At 35.0% G+C, this 14092-nt stretch overlaps 1 protein-coding gene across 3 annotated transcripts in view; it reads right to left on the bottom strand.

Annotated features, from left to right (window-relative positions):
• Positions 1 to 14092, bottom strand: part of TNKS (tankyrase) — a 176432-nt gene that overhangs the window by 140304 nt on the left and 22036 nt on the right. For all 3 annotated transcript variants that reach the window (XM_089903698.1, XM_022571132.3, XM_022571133.3), the window contains exon 2: positions 10519 to 10743. In XM_089903698.1, the coding sequence (XP_089759824.1) occupies positions 10519 to 10743 (225 nt within the window). The remainder of the gene's footprint in view (positions 1 to 10518; positions 10744 to 14092) is intronic.

The raw sequence follows: 14092 nt of genomic DNA, 5'->3' as shown, positions 1-14092 counted from the left end.
TAAGTGAGAAATTGAGGCTCAAAGCAACTAAATTATTTGTGGTAAAGGGGAATTCATACTTAATTCTAAAGCCAAGCATTTAATTTCTACCTTATCATTCTACACAAGTAGAAGCCAAGATCACACCAGAACTGTAACTCAAGCTTTCTTTCCTTCATGTGAATTCTAAAGGGCACATCTATGCATCTGTCCTAAATACCTTCCTCCAGCGACCAATGTCGTCTTCCTAACCCCATCCAACAACCCCCTGTGGGAAAGCAGGCAACCAGACTCTGCAGTAACACCAAGGCAGCCAGGGTTCCATTTTAGGAGACCCACTAGAATACTTCCTTCTCTTGTTCCCTCCATCCTCATACTCAAGTACAATAGATTCTTTCAAAAGATCAACGCTCAAAATTGTGCCCCCCAAAGGCAAAATGAAATATATGCCCTCTATCTGTAACCATGATTATTTGCACCACAACAAATATAGAAATTTTCAGGCTTGACACAAAATAAACATATATTTGGACACACTGTGGGATTTCTTAATGTCTTATTTGTACTGTCATACCTGAGGGCAGAATATGAAACAACTCACAATAAGGTTACATTCTTAATCCTGGATTCTGTTTACAGATGAAAAGTCTAACACCCACCCCCATCTAAAAAAAGAGAATTAGCAGATTTAAATAACTGAAGAACTAAAACAACAAAAATACATAACATTTTTTTAAAGCCTGAAACTGCAATTATTATACTTAACAACTTCCTAGTTTGGTCAGCTGAAAATGGGGAGTGAGAAGGACTCCATGAGTCTTTATCTCCAATCTGGGCCTGCCTCTGAAATCTCAGTTACCAGGGAACTGTACAAAGCAAGGACACAGTTTTCATATACATGCGTTTCAGATAACACGATAACCATGTAAAGAGAACCCACTGGTTACATGAGCCATTTGCCTCAAATACCACTTTCATACAACACCAAACTTAAGCCATGCATCTCACTGAAATCCACAGACTGTTTTGGACAATCATGTTTAATCTAAAAGTAAGTGCAAACATATAATTAATTAATTAAACAGACAGTCTTGAGCAGTAAGCAAAGCATTACATCACTTTTTTAAATGTATGAGGTGTTTTTTTGGTTGTTCTTTTGTTCTTGTTACTTGACCTTTTCCCCCCTAATTTAAGCATCTTTGATATATTTCTTAAGTGCTTAGGAGAATAAAGACATTCATTCTGGGAATTTTAATAAAATACAGTGAACAAATATCAAACTCTCTATATAAATATATCAATATATATTTAACACCATTAACCAGAATGCCTACTAAAGTAATCCCAAATATATCAGGTAAATGCATAAACACTCTAACCAGGGATTATTTCAGAAGGGAAAAACTGCTATCATTTTTGGCTCTTCTCCTTTTTAAGGATACAAGTATGGAATTTTGCCATTTTTTTTTTTTTTTTTACTTTTTATGAAAATGCTACATTGAGACTTGTTTAAAAGATCCCAATTCAGTTTTTATATGGAAAAGTAATGTTAAAAATGCCAAAGGGAGGGCTTCCCTGGTGGCGCAGTGGTTGAGAGTCCACCTGCCGATGCAGGGGATACGGGTTCGTGCCCCAGTCTGGGAAGATCCCACGTGCCGCGGAGCGGCTGGGCCCGTGAGCCATGGCCGCTGAGCCTGTGCGTCCAGAGCCTGTGGGTCTGGAGCCTGTGGTCTGTAACGGGAGAGGCCACAACAGTGAGAGGCCCGCGTACCGCAAAAGAAAAAAAAAAAATGGGGGAAGTATTCTGTCAGGAAAAGGGAAGAGAGAGAATAATGAAACAAAAGCAAGTGAAACAAATTCTCAAGACTTCACTGAATTTTCAATGAATTTTTACAAAGAGTAAGGAAGGTGTGGGAGATGACTTTTCTTAACCTAGCTCATTTATGGATGGCATATGGATAGATAATGTGACAGACTAAAATCAAGAGCCCTAATAGACTACTCCAGCAGCTACATTTCTTTGATTCTTATTAAGAAGCTCTAGCTTTCCAGTAGTTTATCCTAAAGTAATCAGGGTTTACATATGTAATTAATGAAAATGATAGTCTCTATAGTACTGTTTATAAAATAGTGAAAAATCAGAAATATTCTAAATGGCCTAATATAGGTGAATGATTTTAAAAGTGGTTATTTCTATATAATTCTTGACTGCCTTTAAAAATGAGATTAGAGGGCTTCCCTGGTGGTGCAGTGGTTAAGAGTCTGCCTGCCGATGCAGGGGACACGGGTTCGTGCCCCGGTCCAGGAAGATCCCACATGCCGCGGAGCGGCTGGGCCCGTGAGCCATGGCCAGAGCCTGCGCGTCCAGAGCCTGTGCTCCGCAACAGGAGAGGCCACAACAGTGAGAGGCCCGCGTACCACAAAAAAAAAAAAAAAAAAAATGAGATTAGAGAAAAATATTCACTGATAATGAAATATGGTCATAACACAAAGTGAAAAAATTAGAAAACAGCATGCGTGGAATGATCTCATTTTTATGTAGAAAGGACTATGGACACAGGTACACTGACTATAACAGCCCTATCCAATAGAACTTTCTACAATGATGGCAATTTCAATATCTACACACTCTGATAAGGTAACCAATAGCCAGATATGGTTGTTAAGCACTTGAAATGTGGCTAGTACAACTGAGGAATTAAATTTTAAATTTTTTACATTTTAACCGATTTTCATTTATTGGCTACATAAATCTAAATGGACAGAAAATGAGGTGTGACAATTATTATCAGTGTACTTGCTAATTTTTTTTAAATGAACATCTATTACTTTTAATATTATTGTTAAGACAAAACCCAGAAAGCTGTTAATCTTCAATGTATTATATTTGAAATAACAAAAGACAAGAATGTACCAGAAGCAGTCCCACCCTTCTCTCCCCCCACCCTCAATCCCATGCCACTCCCAAGTTCCAGGACTTTTCATGGAAGTGATCAGGTAATTTAGTAAAGGAGAAAGATTTATATGATCTAAAGAGAAACACGAGTGTGTAGATAAGGTAATTTAAAATAGAGTTTGAACAAGGAAAGTAAATATATCTTTCTAGATAAAAGATACATAAAATAGAGTTGCCTGGAAATTATGAAAGAGATACTACTTTAGGAGTGAGTTATAATAATAAAAACAGTTTAAGCTTTAGTAAATAGATTATCTTAAGATTTTGTTTTTGTTTTTGTTTTTAAAGCAAGGTGAAATTACCACTTTAAATTTGTTAAATATTAGATGATCTAAAAAGCTGAACTAAGAATAAAGAAGGATTTGTTTGGCACATTTAAAGATTGAAATTAGTTTTTTATTCTTAAAATACACTCAAATAAATCTCACTAAGCAGAGAGAACTTTCTGTTCTTAGTCAAGAAAACATTTCTTATTATAACAACTTTATATCAGCTCTACAGACTGTGGCAAAGTAACAGCTTTCTCCTTTCTTCACTAGTAAAATGGTAGGTAATTTGAATCATCTGCTTCATGCATAGGTTATAAATATTAGTGAAATTGTTCGGTTAGGTACTTTGGGCTGCCTCAAGGGAAAACACTGTATTATGTATCATGTAACCAAAGCAATTTTTGGTAAATGTACCAACATCACCTTTTTCTTTCTTCTCCCTCCCTGTCTCAACTCTTCAGTTCATGACAGGAGAACTCATGGGTTTAATCTACAAGTAACAACAAAAAGTGTATGACTGCCCATTCCTTATAGAAAATCCATAACCAGAAGTCAATGCATGCTCAGAACCAATATTTAACAACCCATCCTTAATGAAGAATGACGATTTGACAAATGGTAGATTATCTACACATAATTTGTATCTGACTATACGTTTTATATTTGTATATAAATATAGGATTATCTGACATGCTGCAAATTCACATAACTTTAAAATAAAAGAATCTCAAAATACCACCTAATCAAGAAGAAGTAGGGAGCTTCGCTGGTGGCACAGTGGTTGAGAGTCCGCCTGCCGATGCAGGGGACACGGGTTCGTGCCCCGGTCCAGGAAGATCCCACATGCCGCGGAGCGCCTAGGCCCGTGAGCCATGGCCGCTGAGCCTACGTGTCCAGAGCCTGTGCTCCGTAACGGGAGAGGCCACAACAGTGAGAGGCCCGCGTACCGCAAAAAAAAAAAAAAAAAAAAAAGGAGTAGAAAATTACTCAACTTCCTTTTCCACATTAACACAAAGTAATGCAAAAAAGCCAGAGAGAACCTAGCCATCTTCCTGTGAATTGCTCTGTCATTCCACACACATTTCTTGAGTATACAATTAGATACCAGCTATAGGCAACAAGAATACAAGAATAAATGAGACAATTATTGTTAGTTCCTTACCACAGAAGACTAACAATAGGATCAGCCAAGAAGAACCAAGTACAATCTCAGCAGAATACCAAAGGTGCACATAACAAGACACTAACTGATTGGAAGCATGCTCAAATTGACACCTTACCTGATTCAGTTTAAGAGACTGTCACTTGACCCTACAGCTGCATTGGAAAGCAAATATATTTTGATTACAACAATTTTAGTTTAATTCATCACTATGCACATACCACTTGTATATGCTAATTATTAAGTAGGAAAGCATTTTGAACTGTGTTTATGACCCTGATTCACTTGGGGATCAGCTCCAAGATATTTTTCTCTGTGATGGCAACCAAACAAGTCATTCTTCGTAACCATTTCTTTATTGTTTACTTAGGAATTCAATTTCATAAATAGAGTGTAGTCAGTCAGGGTAGTCTAGGTTACGGCCAGTAACAATGTTCTCCATAATCTCAAAGGCTTATTAGTAAAATAAGTTCATTCCTTGCTTCTGCTACAAGTTGGAAAGTGATAGCAGGGGAGTTCCCTCACTCATAGACCCAGGCTGAAGAGGACTCTATGTGAAAATGTGATCCCTAAATAACAAAGGTAGGAAAAAATAAAATATGGTAAACGGTACTCTGGTCCTTAAAACTTGTGCTCCGAAGTTTATATTTGTCTCCCAACTCACATTTTGTAGGGAAAAAAAAAAAAAGGAAAGGAAATATACTATTGAGTGGACAGATAGCTACTCTATTCCGAGATGCCAATGAGAACTAGAGGTTAAGACTACACCAGAACCATAAAGACTGTCTTTGAACTACTTAAACTGCTTATAATTCCTGTCTCAATATTGCAGGAATATGAAAAACTATTACCAAAGCCAGTGACATGAAGAAACAGCTCAAAGAACAGTGTGTGTCTTCTGATCTCAGAAGAGCCAAGGGATAGCACAAACCAAAAAAAAAAAAGTTTAAGTATTACAAATTAATGTCTTCCTTCACAGAAAGATTTCATGCAACAAGTTATTAAAAATAACCTATTTCCCTAGATTCTAGAAATATACTTCCAAATAGTAGGGGCAAACAATGTTATCACAGAAATAACCATGCATATTTTGGATAATTATTTTCTAATTAAACAAGATCCACCTGACTTTTAAATCTTAAAAATGAGCCACATAATACATTCAATTTTTCATTATGGGGTAGCCAATTCTTTCATTTTAATTTTTAAAAGTGTATCCTAAGTTATCATAAAGCACTTCAAGCAGAGACCCTTAAACCAAAACCTACTTTCCTGAATTTCTGCAATGTATTGATAATTAAAACTATAATCTTATTTCACTATAAACTGTGTTTAACCTAAGAATAATTGTCTGTTAGATACCTCACCTTATTATTCCAGTGCTGGGAAGACACCAAATAGTTTTCCTATTTTAACTGACAAATTGGACTTCAACCAACATTGAAAACTTTTGCTTGCCTGAAGACACCATTAAGAAAATGAAAGGCAAGATTGGGAGAAAGGATTCACAATATATAAATCCAACACAGGTCTATATCCATAACACAAAAAAGAATTCTCAAAACTCGGGAATAATAAGGAAAAAAAGTCAAAAGATCTGAACAGAGATCTCACAAAAGAATACACATAAATGATCAATATGTACATAAAAATATGCTCAACACATTCAGCCATCAGGGAAATGCAGCTTCTTGTAAAATTCAACACACACTTATCATTCCACCCAGCAATCCCACTCCTAGGCATGTTACTAATAAGTCTTATATCTTACTTGTTTTATCCTTCTGTGGAAACATCATTAATCATCCACTCAAACTTATTTCCTCTTCTTACTACTTAAAAAAATCCAATTTTATTTGGGAAGCAAGGTGCCCAGATGTAGGGGATAAATCATGATTGGTCCTAATTCTGATAATCTCATTCCTGTTTGCCAGTGGTTACTGCAGGGGGTGAACATGTAACCTACTTCTGAAAAATGGGCTCTTAAGAGGAAGTTTTCTGGGAAAGATTTTTCTTCTTAAAAAAAAATCTTAAGTAGAAAAAGCCCTTTTTTTTTACCTCCTCTTTTCCTGCTTTGGATGTTGATGTGAGAATATGATGCTTGCAGCTTGAAACCAAGAGGGAAAAGCTAACATGTTTGCCTATTTAGAGATTGTTGAAACTCCTGAGTCAATCCTAAAACCTCGTGCAGACCTTCTATCATGTGAGTCAATAAGATTTTATTGTTTAAGCGATTATTGTTGAGGTATTCTGTTATTTGCAACTAAAAGCATCCCACATAATACACCTCCTACTCCATTTCAAGAAAAAGGGCAAAAGACATGAAGAGGCATTTTACCAAAGAGGAGATACAGATGGCAATAAGCATGTGAAACATCACTAGCCATTAGGGAAGTGTAAATTAAAACACGGTTGAGCTATTAGGACAGCTAAAATAAAAGATAGTGACAATACCAAATCCTGGCAAGGATGCAGAGAAACTAGATCTCTCATACATTGCTGTTAGGAATGAAAAATCATGTAACACACTGGAAAATACTAGGACAGTTTCTTTAAAAAGCTAAACATATACTTACTGTATTACCCAGCAATCACACTGCAGAGCATTTATCTAGAGAAAAGAAAACTCATCTCCACATAAAAACCTGTAAACAAATGTTCACAGGAGCTTTATTTGTTATAGCCAAAAAGTAGAAACAACCAAAATGTTCTTCAATTGGTGAATGGCTAAACTATGGTACATCAACACCATGGCATAATAATCAGCAATTTAAAAAAAAATCTGGAAGGTCAAGTGAAAAAAAAAAAAAAGCCAATCTCAAAAAATTATATACTGTATGTTTCTATTTATATAAAATTCTCAAAATGGTAAAATTATACACATGAGAACATATTAGTGGTTGCCAGAGGTTAAGGATGTGGGATGGGGAGTAGGTCATTATAAAAGTAGGCTATAAATAAGTAGAATGAGGGGGATCTTTGGGGGAGTCTGATAACATGTTCTGTATCTTGACTGCAGTAGTAGTTACATGAATCTCAACGTGTGATTAATGGCATAGAACTATACACATTGTACCAACACTAGTTTCCTATTTCTGATACTGTATTATGATTCCATAAGATGTAACCACTGGGGAAAACTGGGTGAAGGATAGATACATGGATCTTCTTGTACTATTTTTGCAACTTCCTATGAATCTATATTTCAAAATAAATGTTAAAAATACATAATAGGGCTTCCCTGGTGGCGCAGTGGTTGAGAGTCCGCCTGCCGATGCAGGAGACACGGGTTCGTGCCCCGGTCCGGGAAGATCCCACATGCCGCGGAGCGGCTGCGCCCGTGAGCCATGGCCGCTGAGCCTGCGCGTCCGGAGCCTGTGCTCCGCAACGGGAGAGGCCACAACATTGAGAGGCCCGCGTACCGCAAAAAAACAAAACCAAAACCAAAAACAATACATAATAAATGCCTCTTATTATGTAAAGAGTTAAATATAATAAAGCAATATGATATTTTAAGATCTGTGGTTTACTGGGAAACACAGCAACCTAGCAAGGGCAACACAACAATCTAGCCAAGACAACATACAGGAGGCTTTCTTAGTTTTATCGACCCATTATGCAAAGATTTATAGATTCAGCTGTATGAGAAATAGATGAGAAATGTATTTTCTATTTAATTTAATAAATATTTTATAATTCTGTGAATATTCTGTATTATTTAGACCTTAGACTCTATAGTATACAATTGATGGTTTCCTAGACCATCCTAGCCTGGTTTCCTAGACCATCCTAGCCAATGTCAACTCATAAGAGGTTACGAGCTAAAAGCTTAACTTCAACTCCCACCCAAATATCAAACACATTTATGTCCTTATAATGAGTCCCACACAATCTTATTGATCATCATCAACAAAATGGTGACCAATTCTACTATGATCAGTGGAACTGAAGATAAAGTGTGATGTGCTAACTTATGACGTGTAAAGCCTTTTGAATCCACAACTGGATGAAACAAATCTACATCTCCAAAGCACACAACATCAGCAAAGACATGCTCCTTTGCAATTTTTAATGGATAAAGTAAGACATCAGTAGTTTTCAGTGGAAAAAAAAATGGTTTGATCACTTCAAGAGGAGAATCTATAATATCAGAATCACAATCATCAATAAAAATATTCAAAAAAATTAAATTTTAATTAAATTTTAATTAATTTTAATTACTTAAAAGTTCTTTGGGCAATAAAGAATGCCTATGCTTGCCTGTGGGAGATTTAGGAAAACAAAGTGTATAGTTTAGATACAAATATACACTGCACTCAGAATTAGAAAGGCCTCATTCAATCCTGCCTGTGCAAGAAAATGACCCAAAAGGAATATTTATAATATAGCTTTATATTAAGAGTTTGGTTTTATATTCTAATGTTTATAGAAGTATATATTTATATTTTTAGTTATGGAATGAATTTTAGTATCTTTATGGTAGGAAATGGGTTGTCTGAAACTGAACCTCAATTTATAACTGACACTCAAAAAACCAATAAATGAACTTAGATAAAAGGAGCATTTTCATTATATACTTTTGGGAAGTGGATTTAGGAGGAGGAGAGGAATATTAATTTTAATAAGGTATTAAAAGCACTGATAGAATGAAAAATTCAGAGAGGTACAGGTAGGAAAATAGAACACTGAAGCCTAAAAGGGATAATATTCCAAGAAGGTGAAAACTGTAAAAAATTCTATAACTAATGACAGAAAAATCCAATGGATATGACAAAGTGAAGCAAGAAAGGATGAAAGTAGGGAAGTTGAAGGTCTAGAAGATTAGGTAAGAATACATGTCAAGTTCAATAACTGTTATCACTTAGTAACTTATCACAAGTAACTTAAGATGTTTAGTGGTCAGAGAATATGTGGTAAGTTCAAGCTTTTTGGGTTACTTTTATGAAATGACTTAGTCTAGGACATGGCTGTTTTAGTGAGACACATAGGAGGAAATGGGTAAATCAAGTGAAAATGGAAGATGTCAAAGATGAAAAAGGATAGGGTGTCCAAAGGGTCACATCAATGGATGGTGAAGTGACAAAGGATAATGACAGAGAATGGGATAAAGAAGTTTTGTCAGGCAATGCAATAATTTGAGGAACACTAAAAAATATATTTGAGGCTGGAAGAGATGGCCAGGAAGAGGGAGAAAATCTTAATAATGGCACCGCCTCTGTATCTTTAAAAATGACATATGTATTTGAGTTTTACCATAAAAATATCTGACTAAACAAATGGATGCCATTCAGGAAGACAACAATTATGTAAATCAACCTGCCACAGGCTAAACGAACATCCACCACCTTAAGTTTCAAGAAGGAGATGATACACTCAGGAGAAATTATGCTTGTTCTCTAGAAGCTTGTTTTAGATTCAAAATGAAAGAGTTTATAAAATATAGCAAAATCTAAAAATATATATATTTAGATACATATAAAATAGAAAGACATGCTGATTGAATACAATTTCATATAATCACAATACTTAAAATCGTTGAAAATTTCAATTTTGTTTGAAATTGCTTTTTCTCTAGACTATGGCACATGTTGAAAATATTAAGCCTTGAACTACTGTATTCAAACCACTCAGAGCTTTTCCAGTGCTAATAAAATAGCTGGTGTTCAATTTTAGTAACATAAAGAAAGAGGTTTTGCCTTAGTACTACATGACTTTCCTTGAATCAACCTAAAACCTCCAAATATGTCATCCAGTTCAGTTATAACTTGTACTTTATAATGGTTCTCATTGACGCTAGGATGGAAAACTTGCAGTCTTTTAAAGAGACTGTAAATTAACTAAATTTGATAACAGTAATCCATCAAAATTTAGTTCCACACCAGTGGACATTTGCCTCACATTTGGAGAGTTAATGTTGTGAAACTTGTTCTTAACCAACTTTAGATTTCCATCTCTCTACTTCCCCTTGGTGGAAAAGAATTGTTTCTAAGAATAAGTAATGAAGCCTTCTTTATTTATTCTCTGGGAACACTATTTCCACTGCAATAAAAAACAAGGAAAAAGTTACCCTTCTTCCTTGTGTAAACCTTCATTTAAAATGTTACACCTGTCAGGCTGACAGTACAATTTAGATATCAACAAATAATACTTACCAATACATACATCGATCTTTCCTTTAATAGCAGCTTCATGCAGAGGGGTATAGTTCCAGTTATCCCTGGCATTTGGATCAGCTCCTTGGCACAGTAACAGACTCACAACCTCAGCATGGCCAAAAGAACAGGCATTATGAAGCGGGATGAGACCGCCATCATCACGAGCATGGACATTAGCACCCATCTGCAGTAAGTGTTCTACGACATCCTTCCTTCCAAAACCTAAAACGGAAGAGGGAAAATATTTTATACTGTAAGTCAATTTTGTAAAAAGAACCATTAGAATTCCTTTAACAATATCAACAAATACGAACAACTGAAGTACTGTGTTCTATAGCAAAAAGGTTAAAAAAAAAAAGTTGCCATTCAAATGGATTCTCTCATCTCACAGAACTTAGAACTAAGAAAGCTCTTCCCTTAATCTGCTCAGTTCCTTCAAAAAACATTTCTTCAACATCTATTATGTGCTGGGCAACTGTGCTAGAAATGTAAAATGAATGAGGCAAGATTCCTGTCCAAGGCATTCACTTTCCCCTCATGCTTCACAAGACAAAATCATATGTATAAAATCCATCTCTACGTTTTAATAAAGGTTATTTAAATACCAATGACAACCAAATCTAAGCCAAATCACAACAGTCAACATTACACTAGGGCAACTGGAGAAGAACATATGGAAACCAGAAATATGTGGTGATAGTTTGGTTACAAGATATTTGAAAAGGAAGAAATAAAGATAATGCCATAACATCTATCTTGGGACTGGTAGCCAAACTAAATGAGTAGTTAGGTGAAATAATTCAAGCTTGGATTTACTGAGTTAGAGGAAATTTTATGACAAACAAGTGAGAATGCAGGCATTTGGAAATACAGAGCCAGAACACTGGTGAAAAGTATCACAATTTTCAGACAGAAAAATGGTCGGGGGTTGTCGGAAGAGCTAGAAAAAAATCTAAAGCACTGTAAGGACTAGGCAAGCACTGAGAAAGGTAAGGAAAACCAAGAAAACACACCATTATGGAAGTCAAAGGGCAACAACACTATGCAAAGTCCAGCATGATGAGCATTTAGTGAGATCAATGGAGAATGGAAAAGAACAGTTATTTTGACAATTTGAAAGTCATTATAGTGCTGTGATGAAGTTACAAGCTACATTGCAATGGGTTAAAAAAAAAGGAAACTGCAAATATTAGTATTTTTATCTTTACAGCTTAATACTTTCATTTATGATCCTTTCTTTCCTACTTTAAATTTAACTAGAACTTAACTGGCTAGGTATCACTACCTCCATGCTATTACTTACCATGCAATGCTGTTAGAAAATGACATCTTAAATAAAACTGAAAAGCAATAAGGGTCCTATCTTCCTTTATTTTATGCATATATAAACTAAATAAATGAGAACTATGTGGAAAATAGAAGGAAAAAGAAAAAGGTTTCTTTCAACGTTATGTCCTCCACACTATCTTTAGAAATCCACTCATTCCAGGAAAGCAGGCTCTAAGAAAAAGTCTTCAAAGTAAAAGATATGTTTCCACAGATATTTATCAGAATTAGGTTTCCACAGAAAATATCCTTCAAATTAAGCTGAAAATTTTGGGTGAAAAGAAGTCAATTTCATATTAGTAACTGGAACACCAAAAGTATAGGGTACATGCTAATGGAACTATCACCATCCTGCTGTTTCTTTATTATCTGCCGAACTTCACAGGTATTACATTCTGTTTAATTCTCTGACTTCAATGTGCCTCCTGCCTCTACTGTCACAGCCCTACTCTCCCACTGGGCCATAGGTGCTTTCTTTACCCATGAAGATTTAGTGATTTTCCTTCTTTATAGATCTGAGTAAAGCCTGAGTGCAAACACACCCTCATCAGTGCATTAACAGTGTTTGAGAACTAATTTCCTTTCTTCACAAATAAAGATAAAATAAGATACTTCTTAACGTATCAATTGGTACTTTAAAAAATATATGTTATAACTTTGAAGCAAAATAGCAAAGAGTGTGTTTACTTTTTACTAAAACTTTTAGATCTAAAATATAAAATAAAACAAAACAGAACAAAAATGCTTGGTATCAGCAAGGAAGTGGTGAAATGGAACTGTGCTCACACACTGATAATGTGAATAAAAACTGGTATGACATTTTAGAAAAAATGTAGCATTATATGAATAGGCTTAAACAAATATAATCTCTGACTCAACCATACCTCTTTTCAAACTTTATCATTTAAAAAAAGATTCATATATGAACAAATATTTTGCATCAAGAATATTTATAATAACATATTAGAGTGATGTGGCCACAAGCTAAGGAATGCTGGCATCCGTCAGGAATAGTCAAGGAACAGATTCTCCTAGAGCCTGGTAGGGAGCACAGACCTGCCAACACCTAGATTTTGGCCCAGTGATACTGATTTTGGATTGACAGCCTCCAGAACTGTGACAGAAAAGAATTTCTTTTAAAGCCATAGAGTTTGTGGTAATTTGATACAGCACCCACAGGAAACTTACACAGGTAGTTTAGAACAAATTATTCCTAAAGTCTATTTTGTTTTAAGTGTTAGAATCATACAATTTGCTTTGTAAAGTGGAGAGAAAGTAAGGGATAAATATTTCCATGCAATAGTTTGGCTACCCCTATTGTATGTTTTTTCTTTCTTTTAAAATAGAAGTGAAGGAAATTAAATATTACAAATCCAAAGTTATCTATGGGAGGGAACAAATAGTATTATATTAACTTACTTTGCAGAGAACTAAATTTTGCTGTGTTATTATAAGTAATTTTATGGCCAACTTCTTTTGTAGGTACTTGTAGACCATATTTAGCTACATCTAAACAAATTGGAAAATGGTGAGAATAAACATAAAGAGAGTCATCTTCAGAGTAGTTTTTGGAGTTCTATGCTCATTCCCTGAATCTTTGGTGGCAAGGAAATTCTTCATTTGGTGCTATGTTGGGGCCCGTGAATCCTTATGAAGTGGTCTTGTGGAGTCATGTGGAGGAATGTGAATGCATTTGGTCCCAGACATAATTGTAGATAGAAGTCATACACCTGGATATGCCACTTTTAACAGTTTCACTAGAATTTTGTGTTATGATAGGAACTTGCAGGCACATTAATGTTGGTGTACAAATGTAACATGTATTTTCCCCTCCTTTTAGATTTACTTGTATGTGTAATACTGGGTCTAAAATTATTGTATTAAAACAGTATAAATTGAATGCCTACTAAACAAATAAAAATAATATTTATCATAACATTATTTATAGAAAATCACGGAAATTAGATGTCCAACAATAAAGACTCTGTTAAGTGAATGATGAAGTGATGGTTTTTGATATAATACCATCCTGTATTAAAAGGATGCTAGAACGCTGTGAATGTACTTAATGTCACTGAGTCATATACTTTAAAATGGCTAAAATGGTATTTTATTTTTAAATTGCTTAAAATAAACAAAATTTTAACATTTTAAAATTCATATATTTTACCACAATGAAAAAAATCACCAAAAAAGGTATAGACCATACACACACACACACACACACAAAACAGGATATTACAGA

The sequence above is a fragment of the Delphinapterus leucas genome, chromosome 21 (assembly GCF_059928025.1).
Source record: "Delphinapterus leucas isolate spDelLeu-1000000601 "Yukka" chromosome 21, BTC_Dleu_Yukka2, whole genome shotgun sequence".
In the NCBI taxonomy this organism is placed as follows: domain Eukaryota; kingdom Metazoa; phylum Chordata; class Mammalia; order Artiodactyla; family Monodontidae; genus Delphinapterus; species Delphinapterus leucas.
Note: the sequence above shows the minus strand (reverse complement) of the source record. Positions and strands in the feature narration are given on the sequence as shown.